The sequence below is a fragment of the Sceloporus occidentalis genome, unplaced genomic scaffold, assembly GCF_023333645.1.
Source record: "Sceloporus occidentalis isolate IW3139 unplaced genomic scaffold, rSceOcc1.0.p SCAF_85, whole genome shotgun sequence".
NCBI classification, from domain to species: Eukaryota; Metazoa; Chordata; class Lepidosauria; order Squamata; family Phrynosomatidae; genus Sceloporus; species Sceloporus occidentalis.
The window spans coordinates 2,804,432-2,827,692 of NW_028317065.1; the positions used below are offsets into that span (position 1 = coordinate 2,804,432).

At 39.9% G+C, this 23,261-nt stretch overlaps 2 protein-coding genes across 4 annotated transcripts; one reads left to right on the forward strand and one right to left on the reverse strand.

The window, feature by feature from the left end:
• Window positions 1-411: 411 nt before the first annotated feature.
• Window positions 412-7,843, reverse strand: LOC149285075 (N-acetylneuraminate-9-phosphate synthase-like). Its single transcript, XM_089495870.1, has 6 exons — window positions 7,712-7,843; window positions 3,928-4,143; window positions 2,192-2,291; window positions 1,643-1,797; window positions 827-1,093; window positions 412-621 (listed from the first exon to the last, which is right to left on the reverse strand). Exons 1-6 carry the CDS (start codon window positions 7,841-7,843, stop codon window positions 412-414), a joined length of 1,080 nt encoding a protein of 359 aa, XP_089351996.1.
• A 4,036-nt stretch (window positions 7,844-11,879) lies between these two features.
• LOC149285076 (clathrin light chain A-like) lies at window positions 11,880-22,994 on the forward strand. Of its 3 annotated transcripts, XM_089495829.1 has the most exons (7): window positions 11,880-12,070; window positions 16,144-16,174; window positions 16,991-17,108; window positions 17,511-17,622; window positions 18,986-19,039; window positions 21,270-21,305; window positions 22,823-22,994. In XM_089495829.1, exons 1-7 carry the CDS (start codon window positions 11,880-11,882, stop codon window positions 22,992-22,994), a joined length of 714 nt encoding a protein of 237 aa, XP_089351955.1. The 3 variants fall into 3 exon arrangements, with proteins under 3 accessions (XP_089351955.1, XP_089351956.1, XP_089351957.1); XM_089495830.1 differs by lacking the exon at window positions 21,270-21,305 and having other exon boundaries at window positions 11,880-12,060; window positions 16,146-16,174; XM_089495831.1 differs by lacking the exons at window positions 18,986-19,039; window positions 21,270-21,305 and having other exon boundaries at window positions 11,880-12,060; window positions 16,146-16,174.
• The last annotated feature ends 267 nt before the right edge of the window (window positions 22,995-23,261 follow it).

Here is a 23,261-nt window from a genome sequence, read left to right on the forward strand (position 1 = left end):
ATGGGATAAAAATGTGCTAAAAAAAGCAAGATCATTTTAAATTCACAAGGTGCATAATCATTTCTAGGAAGCAGACGCAGAAGAGCAGCCACCAGGATTCTGAGCGTTCCTGCATATGTAAAAACCGTACTACAAAAACATTTTGTGATTTATGTTAACTTTGTAAAACTGAAATCTAACAAAACATTGTCATGCATGGTTTTCAAAGCTTTACAAAAAACCAGTATATTTTTTTTTCTTGTTTAGCATTTCCAGACCTTGTACAGCAACACAATGACATGCCACTGAATATGCTAATAAAATAGGATCCCACAACCTGTGCAAATATCAATTTCTACACAACATGTATTGGTAAGGTAAAAAAAGGTGAGAGGTGAAAACCCCTAGATTACAGTCATGCCCTGGATCCATTTAACATTTAGTTCTGGTGTTGTAGTTTTCTATAGCTTCTTCTGTAACAGATTCGTCCTCGGCGATCTCCCGTTTAACGGTTTTGCCTTCCAGGTTAAAAATTTCCTCCGGAGGGAAACCTCGTGGCTCCGCCACCTTCACCGTTAACATGCTGAGAGTTATCACACCGCCGGCTGGGATCTTAGTTTTTGCCACCACAGATTTACCAAGCTGCAAAAAAAAATAAAAATATATAGTACATATTTAAAGATACACCAAGTTGAAGATTAAAACTAAAATCCTAAAAATACATATTCTTACAGGCAGTTTTGTTTTTTAACAAATAATTGTGTTATTTCCCTTAGACAGTTATATAGTCCCGCCAGCATAAATAAAGCTTACAATGTAACAGCTATATGCTCAGAACACTTGTTACCTTGTTGTGACAGGCTATTTCACACGGTAAGAGACGTTTCACAGAGCTGCCCATTGCTTTTTCTACGTGTCGAATGGAACGGACCAGTTCAGCTAGTTCACTTGGCTCTAGCGAGGCTTGGTGATCGCTTCCCTTCCAGGTTTTGTCTAAAGTCACATGGCGTTCGACTACTTTAGCACCCATGGCTACAGCAGCAACTGTAATAGCAATACCTGTTTCATGACCAGAGTAACCAATTGGGATATCAGGGAAAACCTTTTGGTATTCCTTTTTGAGGAGAGAAAACAAAATGAATAAGAACACTAAAATACCAATTTGTGCTTTAAAAAGCTGTTACAAATAGTGTCAGAGAGCCTTTAAAAAGTCCACAATCTATGGATGTTGAACATAAAGCTGTATTTAAAATAACATCTACAAAAGTTCCTTACCCGTTGGGAGTGTTTAGTTGAATCCTCCAAATTTAGATATTTGGTGGAATTATTGTGTGTACAGATTTAAGAGCTGCTTATATATTTATTTTTTTATGAGCCAGGAGGGCTTGTTTCCATAGATATCAATATGAAAAATTAGAGACCTTCAGAGCCATAGCTAGTTGGCATGTGGGATATTTACAATACTGCGGATCAAAAAATGAAGGAAAGGTTTCACATACTAAAATTACACACTTGGGCAGTCTAACAATTAAAAAAACCCAATGTATTGGTAAAATTAAAGTGTCATGAATGAGCTCATGTTTTCTTTGAAGCTCCATCATGAAGTTCAAAATTTGTGGTGCATCAAATGAATAAAATAAACATCAAGGAGCAAAGATCAGACCTGTATGACACGGAGATTGACATCTTCTGGAAGAAGCGGGTATGCACTGGTACACTGAAGAATGCAGAAGTTAGGGTTTATTGGTTTTACAATATCATAAACACGTCGCATGGTTTCCATGGATTGCATGCCACTGGAGATGACCATTGGCCGACCTAGAATAGGGTGAAAAAACAACCAACTAATTTAAAAAACAGGGACCATTCCTGCTTTACCAGCAACTTTTCTGGTTAGTAAACTCAATAACTCCTGACTAAATGAGTTATGTTTTTAAATCCGCATTTGGTTTAATTGTTTTGGAGACATTGTGTTTAATAAGCTATATTTTCGCATGGAAGCTGAAATCTCTGGTAAATTTAGCATATTCAGTTGCATTCTGTTCTGAATCTCAAGGATTCTCTGTTGACCACATTTACAAAGGTTGCAAGAATCAAAGTTTCCAAGGGTAAGCAACCACCTTTCAAAATGGCATATCTTACACAATAAAAATGTATTTGTATAAAGCTTAACAAGTAAAAATGCATACGAGAAGCGCGATGTACTATGTACCTTTCTGGGCTGTCTTTTTTATATAAGGGAGGTTATTTGTGTCTCCAGATCCCACTTTGAAGAAAGGAACCCCAAGCTCATGTAGGAACTCTACAGCCATCTAAAAAGGAAAGAAAATCATATGCTTTTCATATGGTACATATGAATATATGGTAGCTATATAATTTACCATTTGATAAAAAAAGGTCTCCAGTTAAGTACATGAAAAATCAATGCTTTTTGGAAACAACAAACAGGCAGGGGGGCAAAGGCATGTAATTGCATTCTGAATAAAACTAAAAAACAGAAACAAAATATATATATATAAAAAATTAACATGGTCCTGCTCCAGTGACATAAAACAATTTTGTTTGCCAAGTTTCTAATTCCCGCTTTGCGTTTAACCCCTTAAGCGCCAGGGCTTTTCAAAACTACAAGATCCATTTTCATGTTTAGCATCTGTTCTACGGTAGAATGCAACACTATGTAAAAGTTTTTTGGAGATGTGGAAAAAATGGTGTATTTTAAAGAATGCTTTAAAAAAAAAAATAGACAATTATAGAAATAATAATAAACAATCATCATTTAACAAAATGCAAAGCGAGTGAACAGAAGAAAAATCTAATCAATGTTTAGTGTGTCCACCCTTTGCCTTCAAAACGGCATAAATTCTTCTAGGTAGACTGGCACCCGGTTTAAGGAACTCTCATCATGGAGAACCAACCTCAGTTTCAGGCATTTTGGGCTGTTTTGGCTGCTTCAGTTAACTATTTTAGCTAACTGTATGCCTACCAAATCCCTGCGCAAGTGTCTACCAAGAAGACTTGATGCTGCTTTAAAGGCAAAGGGTGGTCGGTCACACCAAATTAGAGGACTGCATTGGGAGACGGGTCCCACCAAAAAACTTGCGGGCGGTCTTGCTGGTGCTGCGGGTGGGAGCGGGCGGTCAGGTACTGTATCTGCGGGTCCCGGTAATCCCGCGCAGTCCCGCAAGGCTGCCTTCTCGCTGCTCCCTTACAGTGTCTCCTCTCTTGCTCCGCCCAGGAACAAAACGGAGTCACGTGATGTGACGTCACTTCCCGTGACTCCGCCTTGATCCTGGGCGGAGCAAGAGAGGAGACACTGAGGGAGCAGCGAGAAGGCAGCCTTGCGGGACTGCGTGGGAAATCTGCAGTTCAGGTAAGGAGGTGGGCGGAACACCCACATTGCGGGAGCGGGCAAAAAATCAGCGGGAGCGGGATTAAAAAAAGCTGTCCCGCGCAGGGCTCTACACCAAATATTGATTTGACTTGCATTTGTTTTCTGTCTTGCAAAACGCAAACAATCAACATGCCTTTTTTTTTTTTTTTTTTAAGCATTCTTACTTTGCAGCACTTTTTTTTTTGCACAGTGCTATATATAAGTGCTATAGCGACTAAGATCTTTTTTAATTATCAATAAGTTATTTGTGAGACTTTTTTTTGGTTGGTAGATCTCCTATCCTTAAGGAGCCTTTCAGTAAATGAATGGGAAACTCCTTAACTGCTGCTCAGCAGTCTGTGTAATCATGCTCCTTGGTGCAGCGAGTCAAGGGTTTCCATGGCAACATCCATCAGTTCTTTGTGCCCTACGAATGCACGGTCTTACCAGCAAGGTACACGTGGAAACTCGCCCTGATGCATTGACTGATTAACATAGAAACATACAAAAATGACAGCAGATAAGAGCCAATCACCCCATATATCCCATGTTTCCTGCAAAGATCTAATGTGTCTCACCTCATCCATGCCAGAAGCTGTGAAATAAATTCCTACTTCCTTTGCATACTTTTGCAGCTCTCTGTATTGATCATGACTGAACTCCAGGTGGCACTTGTGCTCTCCATATGTTTTCCCCCATGAATGTGGAGAGGTGTATGGTCGGTCCAGGGCCTTTTTGTTAAACTTGTGCTCCAACTCACTCTTTTGGAACTTTGCACAATCTGCACCAGAATCCTAAATTAAATAAAAAAAAAACCAAAAAAAACATACATAAATAAGAGTCACAACATGAACAAAACAAAAACGGGAATATTCCGCTTATTGCAAAATATGCTGTAGGACACATAATTAAACATGACATAAAAAGTTGTCGGGCTAATTAAGCATCATATAAAAATATATTAGACTATAAAGTCACAAATGGAGCAATTATGGTGCCAATGGCTACATTTGGAGAAAGCAGAAGGAACAACCCCAAAAGCCTTCAAGCTTGCCCGTCTGCTCCATTGATATGATTTTGGTGGAACCATCCAGTGACCTGGCACAAGCCAAGCCAGACATGACACCGAAAAGGGAAGAGGTATTTAACCTCCTCAGCTCTGGTTCACATCATTTTCTTCCAGAACAAGCCAGCATAGGCTAAGTATTTGGCTACAGCCTATTCAGCTCTGTATATACAGCCCAATGCATAGACGGTCAATGGCAATATGGCAGGGATACCAAAACGGGCAGAAATTGAATACCCTGTATACAGATCTATTACTATATAGAGCCATCATATTCCACAGCATTGTACAAAGGGTTGACAGGCAATGAGTAGTATATAACATTAACAGTTTGAATTACAGAAACAACAGGTGAGGAAAGCTGCTGAAATCTTAAAAAGCTTACAACCTAGAGTAGGGAAAACCTGCTTGCTTAGATACCTACACACTTGTACTTCATACTGACTGTAATAGACATATTAGCAAATCTCCTTTTTGTTTTGCACCTACCCAAATTCAAAAGGTTAACATGCTTAGAACACTTGTATACAAATAAAATAATGGCTAAAGTGTAGATCAACCTATAAAACGAAGTACAAAATAAAGAAAGTATATTTGTTAATATTACACAAATATCACTAGGTATCTTTTTAACGTCCACGTAAAACAAAAAAAGTACTCATTGGGGCATAAAAATGTAACTATTAGCACAAAAATAAATACATTTATATATACACACACCACATACATTACTGAATGAGGTGATAGCGATTTGATTCAGTGCTTGAAATTCTACAACAGGCTGACTTCTACTCTGAAACTTGACACGCTGTTGGCCTTCAACATTAGGCAAATACCTTAGAGGACCATTTAGGTGTTATTTTCTTCGTGTTGCTCTAATTGCACTCAAACAGATTCACGTAGGAGTCTTCGTACGCCCAAGCAATGTACAAGCTCTTCATTAAGAGATTTCTACATCCCACTACTCGGAGTTCAATATGTCCTAGGAGGTGCCTCCTCTTCAAAAGCTACATGATTCAGTTTTACTCCCGCAACACTTGGAACATTTGCACGCTGACTGTGCTACACCCACTCAGATAAACGAGGACTGGAGTGTCTGCTGTAAATTAATTACAGATGGCTCCGCAGCACCGTACTACAATCCTTTAAAACAAATGAAACATGATGAACCACTTGTCCCTTGGAACTGATCTAAGCTAGGCTGAAATAGTCCACCACCCCAACAACGTAGGTCACGTTAGTAGTTATGCCTATCACCATCACGTCATTTATGCTACTTTATCAAATGTCAATCTTTATTATATATTCCATAGCGATGTACAATGGGTAAAAGATGGCGTTATGCATTTATTGGCCTTCTAGTTATTAGAATATATCAGCTACTCAGTATCTGGTTCATGAAGGGTAATCATGTTGGATAATACAGAAAACTGACACGACATATTAAATGTAGCACAAATCCTCCGATTGTAGTTAGAAAATTGGTCCCTCCTGATGTGACGAACGCTGATGCACTGATGAATGACACAGTTTCTTTAATGGCATCTGCTTTATTTGACAGTATATGTGTTAAACTAAATGGTAATAAATGAACGGTTTAACTTTGGCCATTATCCACCGCTTGTCGAGTCTTTTGTTCACTGGACACATTCCGGTCTCTAATTCACCATCAATTCCTGCGCTTTGCTCACCAAAATTTTAATTGGAAAAAAATATATAATAATAAATATGCAAAAAAGGAAAAATATGTCCCCAGGTAGGAGTCACATAAGATGCTAAATAGCTTCACTGTAACACAATTACTTGAGATCTTACAACACAATGTCTCCAGTCTCCTGCCCCATTTATGTACAACGGAGCTCTAAACACAGGTGTATTAAAATGCAGAATCTGATGGGGCTACGTAAAATAAATAAATAAAATATATATTCTGCCCCATAAGCGTGTGATGCACCTCTGGTCAACTCCAGTGATGGCTCCCATTAATTTCAACAGGAGCGCTTTTTTGGCACAGATTGGCATGGTATTTTTTTCTTGTTCATCATCATCGTTGAGGAAACCTCAGAAACGTTTCATTCACTCAACAGCCATCTGTGGGTTTGCCACTGATAAGGCCAGTATGGACTTGGTCCTACTGCTCAAAGGTCTCCTGCACTTACTGCGTTAAAAAAAAACTAGGGAGCTACTGATGTCATTCAGTTTCTGCTGTAGATAAAGAATACAAGCATTACAGAAGGGAGCTGGCTTTATATGACATCAAAAAAATTCCAACAGAAAAAGGAATGGGACCAGTGACTTACAAATAAGTCATAAGCCACCAGTCCTCATTAGCTGTCAAAACGTATCACCAAAATTGGAAATTGGATGGTCAGGTTTGAAAGTTTTTTTTATCTCCATTGTTTGCTTGTGGGCCATGGGAGTAAAAGTAGGATATGTATCTAATATATATTTACAGTGTGATGAGAGTTACAGATTTACCGGATTGGGAGTTGAGAACAGGGACTGCCCATGAATGACAAAAATGCTGAAATTTTTTTAGATACAGGTGCAAATGGTTACTGAGACACTGTTGGAAAACACCTGTAAGCATCTGAGAAGGCTGAAAAATGGGGTCTATTCACTAAAAGGAGAGTTGTGCTTTCAACTCACTAATACCCCAGTGCACTTCAGCGAGCCCTGTATAATGTATAGTCTATTTCCTGAGATATCTCCAGGCTCTTTAACCATTTAACTATGCATTATACAGGGCCAGCGCAGTTCTTCATGGGGGAAGCTGCCAGTGTTGGCCCTTTGTATAGTGAATTGAGGGCGTTGCAGTCCCAACTCTCCTTCAAACTCTCCCTTTAGTGAATAGACCCCGATGTGCAGGCAAACTAAAGTGATTAAAGGGAGTTCTATACAGATCGTCGCACCGCCTCCCCCTTCCTACACTCCGGCAGAGATCGTGCAGTGGTTTCTTGTTAAACCCACTCGCGGCCCCCTCAAACACCCACACTCGGGACTCGTGTATGTTGACGCGCGCTGTGTGCAGGAGAGAACACCTACTACTGCCAGTGGCTTCGATGGAGGTGGCGATGCAGCTCATCACCCCCCATGGCACGTAACACACGAAACGCATGTTTGATTGTAAGCGAGTTCATTCATTGCTCTGCACGCACATGTATGCATATAGCACATGTATGAACACACGCATGCAGATGGTGAGATTACATTCATTTTGCTTCCTTCTGTGCACATCATACATAGATCTGCGTACACACCGCATGCAGAGTGCGCTATTCCCGGGACGCCGTTACCTTTGCCATGCGAATCATTTTCTTGGCGATCTCCAGGTCCCCCTGGTGATTTTGCCCGATCTCGGCTATGATGAAGCAGGGGTGATCGCCGCCCACCATGCGGCCGGGGCACAGCTCGAATTCCACGGGCATGGCGACAACAGACAGACCTCGGCACGGGACAAGGAGAGCAGAAAAGTAAGGCAACGCCACTGGATCGCCTCCTGTATCTGTTAGGAAGCCCCGCCTATGGGTGACGTAATGTAATACGGCTTGCCACCCTCCAATAAGAGAACGAGAAGCGAGACAACCGCTAGGAGACGTGTCATTTGGCCCGCCCAAAGATGAAGGAGTGTGCTGTCATGGTGTTCTGGTGACGTCACCGGTCAGCTGATCAGGCTGCAGTAAGTCTCTGGGGGGGACACCCCCAATCAGCCAGACAGTGCGGTGCGGGTTGGAAAATGAATTGCATTTAATTGTCAGTTTGTTGCATTTAAAGCCCATGGAGAGTGGCAGAGCATTATTTGGGTCATATCACTTCTGTAACTGTTAACTCATGCTGAGCTGAAATGCAGTTAATGTCCTGCTATGATGCAATACAGAACCGTCATTAAAAATGAATAGAGTGCAGCACTATAGTTGTTAGCACAATTCTGCCTCTGGTAGGGCACATGTATGGATCAGGATATGTATGGATCAGGCAGTACTTAATTGTACACTATATATATATATATATATATATATATATATATATATAACACCTAATTCATATAGGATTCTGCCAGACTACCTATTTCAAGGCATGTGGTGCATCAGATCGTAATAAAACAAATGTCAGAAATGTGAAAAAAAATAAATCAATAATAAATTATACACAAGACACTGCATAGTAGGCTGGGCCTTATGTTAGGTATGCAGTGTTCTATTTTATATGGGGCTGTGGGAGTTTCTTTAATGCATATGACAGCTGAATGGTCCCCTTATGTATTCATGTGGTCCCTGCTGCAAAAAACAGGGGCATTCTGCAGAATCCTCCTATATGAATTTGCCTCTTTCCCCAAACTATTATAGGCTCTCCCTGTACGCTTGAGCAAAAGGTGCCCTGTTACTTTCAAAGAATTTGTGGAACGTTGTGACCTGTTGATTGTGAGCTAGATTTGTAACTGAGTGAGGTGCTTAGAAGAATGTACTCTGTTTACTACATTTTGTCCATTAAAATCACACAAAATTGATCAGAAATATAGTGTAGAAGTTGTTAATGTGGTAAATGACAATGGCTGATTTTTAACACAATACCTTCATGGCTGTACAGAGACCCTTTATCACTCCCATCACTCCTGTGTTCCAATGGTAGGTTGTGTTCACTAATCCAAGTTTAAAAGGCTAATTGATCATTAGAAAACCCTTTCGATATTAATTTACGCAGCTAGAAATGTCCTTGATTTCCATGAAAACTGCTAAGTGACCCCCAGCTTTTGAACGGTTTAGTTCATAAACCCAGTTTTACTGTTTCTATATACATTATTGTGGCTTTTAGGGCCGCAGAGCACTTTCAGCTCCAATAAAAGAAATCCACAACTGCTCTATTCTGTTGGGATACAATATATACAAAATTCATGATTAAGCCTTGTATGGCTGCTAAACAGCTTTCTTGTTCTGCCCGTGGCTCTAGCATTCTGTGACCCTGTAGAGGATTGTGGTTATAATGTTTGTAGTCATTTTACACTTCACATATGTGTTTGCCAGCAAGGTAGCTAGCATGTTTAGTGCCAGGTATGGAAATCATTGGTCTTACAGGTTATACAAGCTTAGCAATTCACTTATTTTGTTATACACATTTATTAAAGGGGCAGTCCAATCATCACGCAGTCCCATCAACAAACAATGCATATTAAAGTGCTTAGTCATAATTTTAATATTCATTATTTAACCCATAGGATAAAAATACATCTTTAGGGGAAGCTGCAGCGAACCACCCATCTGTTGCCTCAATTTCACACCATATCTGCCTGCTTGAAGTGGCAGAAAACACATCTTCTTTTATACCTAGGAGCTGGAAAAGTGGCGGATGCAGGGGAGGATATTCTGCATTTCAATTCATGCATTGGCATGAGGGGGCATGATGTGTTTTGCTCACACACTTAATTTGGGTACAAGCAAGGTGACCATATGCCTTAGTTGCCCAGGACAATCCCAAAGTCCCAGGATTTTCCCCATGTTATGGACAACCTTAATTTGGGATCATGCACAGTCCCATAATGAAAAAGACAGAGCACAAGGTAACTTCACTTAGAAGCCAACATTCATTCTCACACTGTTGGGACATAATACGACACTGGCACTGATGGTAGGCAGAGTTGTCGCAGTCAGTTCCCTTTATGTTACAGTTTGTGGCATCATCATGCTCCATTACTTCTGTCAGGGTCTACAAATATCAACAAATTGATATTGATTTAAAGACTCAAAAGTTTAGGATCTTCCTTTGCCCCCTCAAATAATTGCCTCTACAAAGGCATGGAGCTGTATGAGATGCAGTACTTGTTCTAGGTGGCCAGAAACAGACAACACATTAAATGTGTCTATGCAAACCTGCTGGAGCAAGACGATGTTCGATGAAACGAAATGTATATGTCAGTGGAGGAGCCATGAAGAAAACATCTGGCCTAAATTCTGCTTGGAAGTATGACATTAATAAAAAAAAGTTATATGCCAAGTTAGCTACTAGGTCTGGCTTTTCATACAATGACAGCTTGCAACGGTTCTGTCTTTGGCTGGGAAAAGCCAACCAGTTTTGCTATGAATGGATTAAGCGTTGTCCATTGAGATAACAAGGTGCTCCTTATTGTTACTGGGAGGCGTTTAGTAAATGAGAACTCAATTCAAGCATAGACCCCTTGACAATGTCCTCAACATGCAGAGCCATAAGCGAAACCTGAAAAGAGAGCTAAGAAAATATTATTAATATTTTGCCACTGATGTCTAAAATCTGTGAACCACAAGAGTGCCAAGCGGTGTACCAAGGTATTTGGGAGCCTTGTATATTACCCCAAAAACCCATGCAAACCTTTCATAGTCAACCCAAGTGCCTATATTTATGATCCGGAGACGTATATAGAAAATACCAGCACTGCCATCTGCCGCAACTGACGTTACGCCATTAATTTAACCCAAAAAGCCGTATGAAAGTAGTGAAAAATTAAAAAATATTTGACAAGTCTGTATGAAAGTTACATAAATAATTGTTATTTTATAAGCTCATTTAAAGGAACAGTTGCATCTATTTTATTATTCCCCATTCCATCGGATCCATGGCTGCTTTGCGTTTACATGCATGCTAAACATTAAGCAGTTCTTCTAGCAGGTTTAGTCCAAACAGAATTAGTGCGTGCCAACATGCAACGTGGGTGCAGTGCATTGCGACATCACTTCGCCAGGCGGCCATATTTAGACCCATAAGAAAGAATGTTGCAAAAATCCAACCTACAGTTCAACACCGATTTAATGCGGCCGCTTTGTACAATTTACATAAATATCTACCCTCAACACCGCAGGTATATTCACTTGTGGCTTCAACTGTTTGGCATTACTATACATTATGAAGGGCCGGTTTAGTTCTTAAGGCCCGAGGAACCTGCCAGGGTTGGCTTTTCATAAGAAATAGCAAAGTGAAGGAGCTAAAATCACAATTCCCCTGCCAACTCTCTTCTTTGAGAATAAACTCAGACTGTCTTTGGGCAAAATGAGCTAAAGCTCTTTTTTCTGCTACTTATTCGTGGAACGTGTGTGAGCATATTTCCTACGTGCTAAGTTATTCCTCGCTTGGCTCACACTTAAAAAATAGACCTCCTGGAGATAGGTATTTGGTTCGCGCATGCGTAGGAACTAATCCGCGCCCAGCACCCGTGCCCGCTTCCCAATCCCATTGATCAGTCAGATCAGCTGACACGGGTGGTGAAACTCAGTTCCTGTTTGTGCCGCAGAGTTCATCGTCATGACGTGCTAACAACCCTTCCTTCCTTTTCCTTACCTCTTGTTCCCGGTTCACGTCACTTCCGGTGCTCGCTCTCCTCCTTCCCTGCTAATCGCCGGCTGTGGACAGGTGTCCCGGTGATCGCAGCCTGTTTTCTGTCACCCGGTGAACGCGTATTCGTTATCGGTTGCCGCCTCGCACCTCTCGCTGTCATTAGTCATGGCAGAGTTTGATGTCTTCGGCTCGGTTGGTAACGGCGTGTCAGTTGAGGAGGACCCGGCCGCCGCCTTCCTCGCCCAGCAGGAGAGCGAGATCGCCGGCATCGAGAATGACGAGGGCTTCAGCATCCTGGACAGCGGGGAACTGCCCGGGTCCATGCAGTCGGTGGACGGAGCTGCAGGTGATTATATGCTGTGGGCGAAGGTGCTGGATGTTGGGGTATTTCGGGGTAGTACATCCTTCCGTCACATAATAGGAAACAGCGATCGTTTAATGCATTACTGACTGTAATAATATGGGGTCCTTTTGGAGGTCTGGTTCAGACCTTTGTCATGTGTTTCGGTTATATCCGCCATGTTTGGTTGACTTGAATATGCGTGATCCTTTCATTTACTGGATGAATGATGAGCAAGGTTGGGTAAAAAAGGGTCAACGAAGGATGAAAAAAAAATACAAAAATTCCTAATGATTATCAGATTAAAGTTCACCGGTGATTGAAAAATAACAGTGGGTCACTTTGAAGAGAGTGTCTGCTTGACCTATACGTTGTGCTGATTCGCTAGGAAATGTATGGGTGAAAAAGCGCCCATCATCTGTATGTCAGCATCAAGAGATAACTGAAAACATGGCAGCCATCCTCTCCTCCTCCACATCATGGAATCCTGTATGTGTGCTTGCATATGCAGCATTCTGGGATTGAGCAGAAGCTTGCCTGTGTGATTGTGCATGCACCTGGAACCAATCTACTTTATCACACTATATGTACGCTGTGTTATTACCTGCGGTGGATCCTGCCATCCACACGTCTTTGACAGGTCCACTTTAATAATTCATTTCGTCAATTGGGTGGAAGGTCCTACTGCAGGAAGCTCCATGTACCGTTGTTTTGTGTCACTTAGCATCATACAGAGTGCTTGTCCCTCGCAGTTTGAAGCCACAGCTACACACTGGTCTGTTTCCGTCCCTCAGGCCTGGGCTTGTGTACCACTGGTACAGCTAGTTATATACCTCTGGTAAAGGAGACGGGTTCTCATAGGATGTAGAGGAGCATGGCTGATTTATTAGCAGAGTCCGGTTACTAAAGGATGTTGCAATATACCTCAAAATTCTATGTTTATTTTTACATGGAACAAAGTAGATATACTAGTCAAGCTGATTCATATATTTAAATAGTTACTCTTGACCATATGGCCCAGTTTACAAAAATAGGTTGTAATTATCAAGCTGGTACAACAGACTCGCTCCCTGATGAGAACTGAAGGTTTGCTATGCAGACTATGAGGGGCTGAACTGCACTGGATGTCCCATTAACAATGCAGGACCATCTCAGTCCTTCTTGTAGAAGCTTACAGTCTAGAGGGAATGGTGTGGTGGTTGTAATGGTGGAAGGTAAGTTCTACCTATAGAGATGGTAATCTTCTCTGGAGTGGGTCTTAAGGTTTTTCTCAAGCTGGGTGTTCGGTGGAAGTAAGTTCTACAGGTTTGGGGCAGCAGGATTGAAGTCTTGTGAATGGGTAAAGGAAGAGGTTATAAGGAAGGAGGAACGCCTTAGCCCACGGGAAGAACGTAAAGATCTAGCAGGAGAGTATTTTGTTATGAGAGCAGAAATGTATGGTGGAGCGGCATCATCGAGAGCTTTATGTGGTTGTACAAAGATCTTGATGAAGAATGGGCAGATGCAAGAGATGTTTTTTTAGGTGCAAGCAGCAGGATCCGGCGAGGGACTGAATGCCAGGGTTTGAGTCAAAGATGACCCCAAGGCATTGGGCCTGATTAATAGGAGAGAGAGTCTTCCTAACGGAGATAAGAGAATTCAGGTACTGCGGTGAAGATGGAATACACCCCATTAGATATTAACTATAGACCGTTTGTGGCTCTCAAGGACTGTGCAGCCTTGTGATACAAACAGACCATGGTTTTTTAGCCATCCCTGCTCGAGCACAGGCATCACGATTACAAAAAATCATTAAATTATGTTTTTCTGACAAGGATACACAGAATTTCTGGCTTGTTTGTGACTAAGAATTTGTGTCTTAACGATAGAACAGTGGTGGCTCAACATTTGCATTAATAAAGGTTACTATTTTAGATGTCTTTTACTCGTTCCTACTCTGGAATCTCTATGCTGCCTGGATACGGATACATATATAAACTGTAAATATAGTTGCTAGGTAGGCTAGGCAAGCATATTTCACATTACACTGCCTTGACAAACGCAGAGTGTGCCGAATTATGTGTCCGTTCATTATATTCCATTTGAATCTAACTGTGCTGCTTCCACCCCTCCCCCACCTTCATCAAAATGGATGGTACTGCAACTGAATGAACATAAACATTAGATTGTCCCTTATAGATGGTTTGTATTTTTTTTTTTCTCCTGCTGTGGTTAACCTTTCATCTGTATTGCTGTTAATATATGTTAGATCTCCGGACTTAATATTAACGTAAACCCATAACTGTTGTGGTTTGTTTCCCGGTTATTAGTGGCCAATGTTTGTAGTGACCTATAGCCTGTGGTCATCTCCATGGACTTACTTTGGAGACACAACGTTCTGTGACTGGTTTGTGTTTATATAATATTCCCCCAGTCTTTCACCTTCCGTTGATTACTCACTGACTAATAAAAATTCATATGCATGGTGGAAGTATAGGTTTATTCATGTTTGTGACTGTGTATTACATTTCGATACATATATATCTCTATAGCTTGGCATCCATTAATGAAGACTATAAGTTGAGATTCCCAATAAAATAAACATTTACATTTACAATAGTTTGTATTGGGTAGCACCAGTAGATCCATGTTCTTTGGGTGTGTGTGGTTGAAGGTAACTCTGAAAAACCTCCGCCGCCTTGTATCAGATGAGTTGAGTTGTTCTTGCCCATTTCAATGGGATTTAGCCAGTTTCTTGTTACTGTAAACTGTAGTGTGTATGGTACTTGTTCTAGGACACTTAGCGTTGAGGCACGTGTACAATTAGGGCTTTACACGTTTTTCTTCGGGTCTAGGAGCCACTGTTTTAAGATTCAACATTACATCACAATAAGAATTCTCTCGGGATGTGGAAGGCACTGACTATTTTGTTGGGAACATCTCATGAATGTTGACGTGTTCATATAATTGAACAGCTGTGCACCATGTCTGGGATGTAAAATAGTGTCACGTAGCATTGCTAAAGATATCAAGGGAGCTATAGTAGGAGATCAAGTATCCGCATTTCCAGCAACATCTGGAGCTGAGTGCTAGGCTATGACTTTCACTGCTTTGGGGGTCTTTGTCAAAGGATGCATGAGCCAATTCTCCTTGGTGTGCTTGGGGTTTTTTGTTTTTTTTTTAGAAGTAGGTGGTAGGCCACAGCAGAAATTCCTTTACTACATTGTAGGGGTTGTTAAGGTGCGTCGTATCGCTTTTCCATTGCAGATGTTTAATTCCTTCTTACCGTACTGTATCGTGCTACACACTGAAGCTCTATAACTGTGCACCATTAATGGATCATAATGCTGCTGTAGAATCTGGCAGCCTCAAGTATTGGAGCGTGGCTACTAAATGAGACTACAACGGTCATTTTTGTGCTAAGTCGAGTCATGAGATTGAAAATGTGCTGAATTTCCTTTCCTTTCCTGTGCTGCTCTTTGAACCCTGTTTTCCGCAGGAATTTCCTCAAGCAGGTTTCACTTACTTTCCCCTGAAATGCTAGATCTGCTTAAAAGCTTCCTTTTAGGAATTCATGAGGCACCCTCGTCATCCTGTCTCATGTTTAGGTGATCATCATAATCTAGGAATCTAGGTTTATTGATGTAGAATAGAGATCTCCAATGTCTTTCATGGTGTCCTTAGTGTTTGCATTGTAACGCACCCAGTGGATACATTTAACATTGTGCTGTTCCTTATTATATAGCTGAGAAATTAACTGATAACCTTATCATATTGTACATTTGTGTGTTTGTGTGTATATATATGTGTATGTGTAACGTGTGTGTGTGTGTGTGTTTTAGATTATAGCTGCCCTTACCTTTTTGTTTCTGATGCAGTACAAGTATGTCCTGTTTACACATTGTACATTGCTGCAGAATATGCTGGTGCTATACATACAATACTACATTCAACTTGGTCTAACGTATACAAAGTGTACAAATGAATTGCACATCTGAATGTCCTCCTATCCCATAAACATATACTCGACTCGAGTGAATAGTTTCTACAGCACTGCAGTTACATTTTTGACTTTTTTTAATTCTAAAATATTTTCCTTGTTTGTTTTACAGATCTCGTAATGAATGGTGACTTTTATCAGGTAAAAGATGGCTTCCTGTAGTAGAGAAGTATTTTTGCCACGTGTTTTAATAGTTCAGGACACTTAAAGGGGAAGTACCATGGAAGCAAAAATCTCCTTGAGCATAAATACATTGTTATACACAGTAATGTAAGATGGCATTGTTTCCCACTTTTACTCCAATAGACTTCCTTTATCTGCATGCTTCCATTGTTGTCCTTCAACACACAATATTTTTGAAGTTATTTTTCATCTGATACTCGTAATAATAATAAAAAAATAAACCCTTGTATTTATGTATTGAGATAAGCAATGAATGTATGAGCAACATTTTTGTGTCTATACCATGGGATCACAAAGCCACAATAAGAATGCATGTTTTGCACATCATTTGTTCTCTCTGGTTACACACCTAACTATAACAGCTAAGTGTTATTCTCACCTTAGAGAAGTGCTGTGAGAGCATGAATGTTATCACTACCCACAAAGCCTGAAATTAGAAACCTCAGCCTACTAGAATAGTTTAGTGTGTCAAACATCATATAATTTGTGGTTTACATAATGATTATAAGAGACGAAGTGTGAAGGAGGCTTACATTAGCATGTAATACAGCCTTGTCTGAGCAGAGTATTCTGGGAGACATGACACAAGACTATTTCAGATCACTGATGCTTGTGTGTTCATTAAAGGGGCGGAATGGTTTATTAGCGCAAGCATTTGTAATGAAACAGCAATTTTCTTTATGCGAGATAAGCTTATGGCGTCCGTGTCAGTTACATGCATCTGATCTGCCGTTTCAGGATAGCACAAATAACGCATGCCATTTTCTGTCATAGGAAACCAACGGACCAACTGATAGTTATGCCGCAATTTCACAAGTCGATCGCTTGCAGTCTGAGCCTGAAAGCATTCGCAAATGGAGAGAGGAGCAAAGGAGCCGCCTAGAAGTACTTGGTAAGGGCACTTTGCCCCCTTAAATGATCATACCCCCCTACATTCTCTATATTTTCAGAAAAAAATTAAATGTACAATATGCAAGGGTATAAATTTTGCCTAAAACCAATTCAGTGTTTGATACTTTTTTGAATGTCTCAATCAAGAATAAACTGCAGCAATATTTCCCTGGTACAATTAAAGTACAAAGCTTTATCTATTGCTTCGTACCCTGAAAACTTTTCTTTGTACCAGACTTACTTTGTTGCTTCTTGTGAGTTGTGCTGCTTGCCTTTTTTATGGCCTTCCTTTTATCAGTTTAATATATTATGAGTTTAGAGTGTATCTGCATCACCATTTAAGTATAACAGTGTTATGTTTGTTCTGTGTTTTGGTTTTTTTGATAAAAAATCTTCTGTCCAGATGCTAACTCTATAAAACAAGAATCCGAGTGGAAAGAGAAGGCTGCCAAGGAGCTCGATGAGTGGTATGCCAGGCAAGATGAACTGTTACAGAAAACAAAAGTCAATAATCGGTAATATTTATCTTTTCCCTCAAATAGAATTTTGCATTGATTCTGTTTTTTGTCCTATTGGTTCATTCTGGGTTTTTTTACATGGCAAGTCTAAGATGCTGTAACTTACATGCCGCTTTAAATCTAGCCTCAATGTGTATTCTTTTTTCCTCTTCTGGTCTTTTATGTATGATCCTATTTGAGTATAAAGCCCTATTCCTAATATTTTGCTCCCCCATATTCTTTGTGTCCTTTATTTCCTTTAATAATATACATTAATGGGGAGTAGTTCTCCGGAGGAGTTTGTTCTATTGGATACCAGCATGTGCAAAGCTTACTACATTAAATTACACTTTCTAAAACTCTTCTCTGTATAAAGTATAACTTAGAGGGGATGGTATAGGACAGTGTGTATCTGTATACATATATTATATATATCAGGACTCGGCAAACCCTGAGCGCCTAGGGGTTTTGTGGGACGAGGGGAGGAAAACCGGCCATCGTGGATCCGTTCCGTGACCCTGCTGTACGCCTCACGTCACCAGCGCTCCCACATGAAAGTGTAGTGTGGCGGGTTCAGGACTGCAGGAAGATAGGCAGTGGCATGGCAGGTCTCCACGTAGTGAGAGGGGGGAGTTGTGTATGTGAGTTTATACAAGTGTATACTGTAGTGTCAGAGTCTGTGTATGTGCATAATGCTGGAGTCAGTTTGTGAGTGTGTGTATACTGTTGCCAGTCTGTGTGTATATGTAGAGTGCTATATTTTATGTGTGTGTGTGAAAATAACTTAAGAACTATTCTTTATTAAAGTTCAATTAAACGTAGGGAGAGTTACAATATCCTACCAAGTTAGTCTCTTGAGTGTCAGCCAGTATATGTTGTTGGATAGTGTGTGCATGTGTATGAGTGCGGTGTTACAGTATGGCATTAGCGTGCGTGTGTATGTCAGCATATACTGTGTGTACATGAGTGTAGGATGAGAGTAGGATGTTGTCATGTGTCTGTTACTGTATGCTGTTAGTGTGTGTGTAAGAATAATGGTTAAACATAGAACATTGAATCATTATGGTGTAAAATACCCATTGTCGTGATGGGATTAACTCCAGTACTTAATAAATGAGAATAAAAAGATTATTGGGGAAAAAAGGCTTCTAGATTCAAACCAAATATGTTGAGCCCTGATATATATAATAGATAATTTTGTGAGGATTCCCCTTTAAGTATACGTTCAGTGCTGATTGTGGTCTAATCTCTGTTTTGTGCACACTACTAATCTTTGTTTCCAGACTTATTTAACCATATCTCTATCTTTTCAATGCTCTCTCCTTGTTTTTTTCTTTTTCTTGCCTGCTCTCCTTCTTTCTGGACTTCTTGCTGTCTGTAGGGTGGCAGATGAAGCTTTCTACAAACAACCCTTCGCTGACGTGATTGGTTATGTGTATGTTGCAAAATTACTAATAGTACTTTCAGCTCGTTTTATGTGCTCTTTGTCTGTCTTTTTTAACACTCTGGACACAGTGGGACAGCCTAATAAGCGACATAAACATGAGTTTTGGGGTTCAGGATGTACATATACTTTTTCCTACTGTGATGTACTTGTTTGTCTTACACTGGTTAAAGAAAACCACAAACTATATTTGTGCTGAAATCACTTGGTAGGTTTCCTTGGCAAAATTTAAGGATATGTTCTAAACACGTCACGTATAAAGCATTATAACTTAGAAATGAGTGCAGCACAAAGCACCCAAAATTGCAAATCCAATAAAAGGGGTACATAGGATAATAGGATGCATAAAATGCCAGTCTGGTGACTTACTCATTGTCGCCAGTCCCAATGTCACTGTGTTTGAAGTTGTTTACGCATACACCTTGTATCGTTTTCTTATTTAGTCCTAGTGACATATCACAAGATGTGGCTACAGGTATTCTGTTTAGCAGGGGGATTCTTTAGTGGGCTTTAGTTTTTGTGACTGATTGTTGGAAATATGTCACATATGTTCCCTCCAATCAATGTAGCAAAGTACATAAAATAAATTTCAGTCTTATTCTATTCGGTATACATCAGGATAGCTCTATAATCCGACCCGGAAGCAAGTTATCTTCAGGGTGACTACATTATCCTGTTTTTTCCTGAGCGCACGCACGCACGTTTCTGGCCTGCAAATATGTAGTTCTGCTTCTTCAGTATGTGGAACGTATAACTGACTGTTGCCCTTTTGTAACTTTACATACACTGGTCAGAAACATGTGAAATGTTTGTTGTTCCAGAGAAAAAGTGGTATAAATATGTTCTACCTAATGTTCTACCTAATCCCAGCTGAACTCCGTCTTATCTTTGAGCAGCATTTGGCCTAGATACTGCTATGATGTATTAAGTTACTCAACTTCTGTGGTTAGGTTGCATCTTTGTGTTACCTAACCATCTCTATACACGTACTTTGTATATATACACATCTCCAGAGTAATTGTCAGGCATCACATCCTTATAAATTAGAGATTTCTGCTGTCACTGTAATTAATATAGTGTTAGGAACATGCATTTTAGGTTTCTTCCAATCAAATATGTCCATTTCTAAACAACTTTATGTAGAATACCTGTGCTTGTATGTGTTGTCTTTATTTAAAGTGCTGAATCCACTGGCACAACATGCTTCTACAGTAAGGAGTCTGCCCAAAATTATGATTGTTTTACATACATTATCTTTTATAAGATACACTATCTTTTATAAAAATGCTTGGCATTTAACTAAATGTCTCTATGGATAACAAAATCTATCATTTATTTACACTTCTAGTAAATCTTTAAAGAATTTTCTATTACGTTTTGTCATATTTTTTTTTGTTTTTTTTTAGTTAGCAGATAAGCATTTTGTTTAAAAGGCTGTTTTTTTTTTTGTTTCATGTAATTGTTTTGTCTTTAATGAAAGGATATCCACCTTTATTATATTTTTTTATATCCATTACATGCTTAGTATTTGTAACACGTGCTAAAAGGTTTAATGACGCAAAAATATCTAACCACAGCAAGTAATACCTGTGTCATCAAAAACGGAATTGGTTAGATTAGTACATACTTCTAACCTAGAACACCTAGAGCTGCGGTGATTGTTTAAATAACAGATTAGTTGTATTTATATTACATAAATAATATATATAAGTTGATTGATCAGAAATGCTGATCTGTAAGAATCATGCCGAGTTATTGGCACCTGATATATAGAGGAAGCAAAGTAATAGCAATAATTTATGGGATTTGTCGAGCCCTGCTTTCATTCATGAACAATGATCATGCGTTGGCCTTCATGACATGCAGAAATTTTCACTAGATCCAGCTGAACAGAGGCAGATGTAGTTAACACTGTCTCAAATGTAATTCTTCATCATGCTATTCATTGTTGTAGCAATCCAACACAATTATTATCTTTGTTATTTTGTGCTATTCGCTCATCCCAAAGTCTGTTACTTGTAGTACTGGAAAGGATTTCTAGAGGCATACCATGCCCTTTTTAAAAAGAGAAGCAACCGATGTGTTAACTGCATGCAAGCTCAGTGTCCTAGTGTATGTCATGCTTGCCATCAACATTAAGTTCATTTTCATTTTCTATATCTGACTTAAACTCTTGTTTTTTTTTTTTTCGTTTTTTTTTCTTTTCCTCTTCACATATAAGCACACACATAAACCATCCTTGCTACAGCCTAGAACAGTTAAGTAAAACCTTCTCACTGCCCCGTCTTAATCCTTACCTGTTTGTCCCATGGTTAGTGCTAGTGTTGTAGTGATCTGTCTGCAGTAGTGTTGCTTAACCCGCCCTTATGTGCCAGATGGTTTAATAACCCACTGCAGTGCAACTGCCCCTTGTGCACGGAAATGGTTCACTACTCCCATCAAAATGTCCTCATGCCTTGTATTCTCATCCTCATCGTACTTGTTTAGTTTTTGTCTCACTTTCCTGAATTACATGTTGCCTTTTGCTGTCCATCAGTAGCTTTCATGTTCAAAACTAGATGTCTCTTATATACTATGCATGTGGTAATCCTAAAGCATGTTGGGTTATGAGGCTTTTTTTTGTTTGTTTTGCTACTGGCATGGGGCTTTGCTAGCTTTTATAGCCTGTAGCTGTAGTATTGTTAGTCTGTTATAGTGAACCAATGTAGAGCAACCTCCCTTTTCTGTAGGCTTAGATTGATATCTCTGTTGACCAATGTCGGTTTTTGGATACTATGTAGATACCTTGTGTACTAAAATATCAACTACATAGATTGATCATGTCATTTTATCCCACCCCTGTTCCCATACTTCAAGTTTCATTAATATGGTTAAGGGGATGGCAAAGACTACACTTCTGTAGGATCATTTTGACACTCTGAAGACTCTTCTGCGTGAAGAGTCCTAACCATCTTTGGGCTTTGATTTCTAGCTTGACGGAATCCCTTAACCCATTTAAGTGCAGGCCAGTGACAGATTCTGCTGACGATTAAAGCCCACCGATAGTACTGGCATATACCAATTTAACTTTAAAGGGGAATTTGCAAATTGTATGGTGTCCACTTTCAAGCTGTAGTCTTGGCTGTCATGTATAGATAACTCATGACTTTTATACTTCAGTGCTGTTTGCAGCTTGCAGTAGTTTTAATTGGTGCAGTTCTTCCTAGTTGTGTTTCTGTTAAAAATGAACATGCCACCTCAGCAGTTGTGCCCAGTAAGATACACACACCATGCTTTGGCTATTACCTGTAAATGTATAAAACAGGGGTGTCCCAAATAATGACTTATCAAGCTAATGTGTAATACATTTCTATGCTTCTTAAGCTTATATTTACCAGGATACAGGCACACAGCATGTTAGATGCATAAATGGTTGCCTCTTTTTAAAAGTAGTGATTTTCTAGTCTGAGCATTGCATACGTTCATGAGAGGTGGATGTGATGTCTTGAGCACCCGTTTTGGGGACATAAGGGAGCTGCACAGCAGTAAACTATGGCCTGTTGTTCTGTTACCGTACACAGAGTGCGTTCTGTCTGTTACTTTCAACAAATACCTTATTAAAGTAATTTGAGCTGTTTGACGTCATCTGTTATCCAGCATGGCAGTAGTATAGTGTTTTTAAACGAGCCAGGGACCCGCTTAAATATTTAGAAGTAGATGGGGGGGGGTGCCGGTAGTAAACTTCAAGTTCAATCATTCCACAAATCCATACTAATGACCTTGCTACTTTTTCAGGGCTGCTGAAGAGGCTTTTGTCAGCGATGTTGAAGAAATCACTCCTGGCACGGAATGGGAACGTGTAGCTCGTCTTTGTGACTTTAATCCCAAATCGAGCAAGCAGACAAAAGACGTGTCTCGCATGCGCTCCGTCTTGATTTCACTAAAGCAGGCTCCACTTGTTCGCTGAAACCAGAGCACATCAAAAACAGGACACTTCCAATATTTTAATCTGTACTCAGAGAAGCTATGTTTGACATTTTGATTATTTTACCTTTTTTCCCTCCCCTTTTTGGGACCAAATCTGCTGTTGTACTTGGCATTGATTATTGTGTGTAATTGTTTCTCCCTTGTACTTAGATAAGAGATTTGGGAGTGAACCCGATCATAGTTTCACAGTGCGCTTCTGTGTAATATGAATTGTCATCCGTTTTTGAATAGTCATCCGTGCTAAATT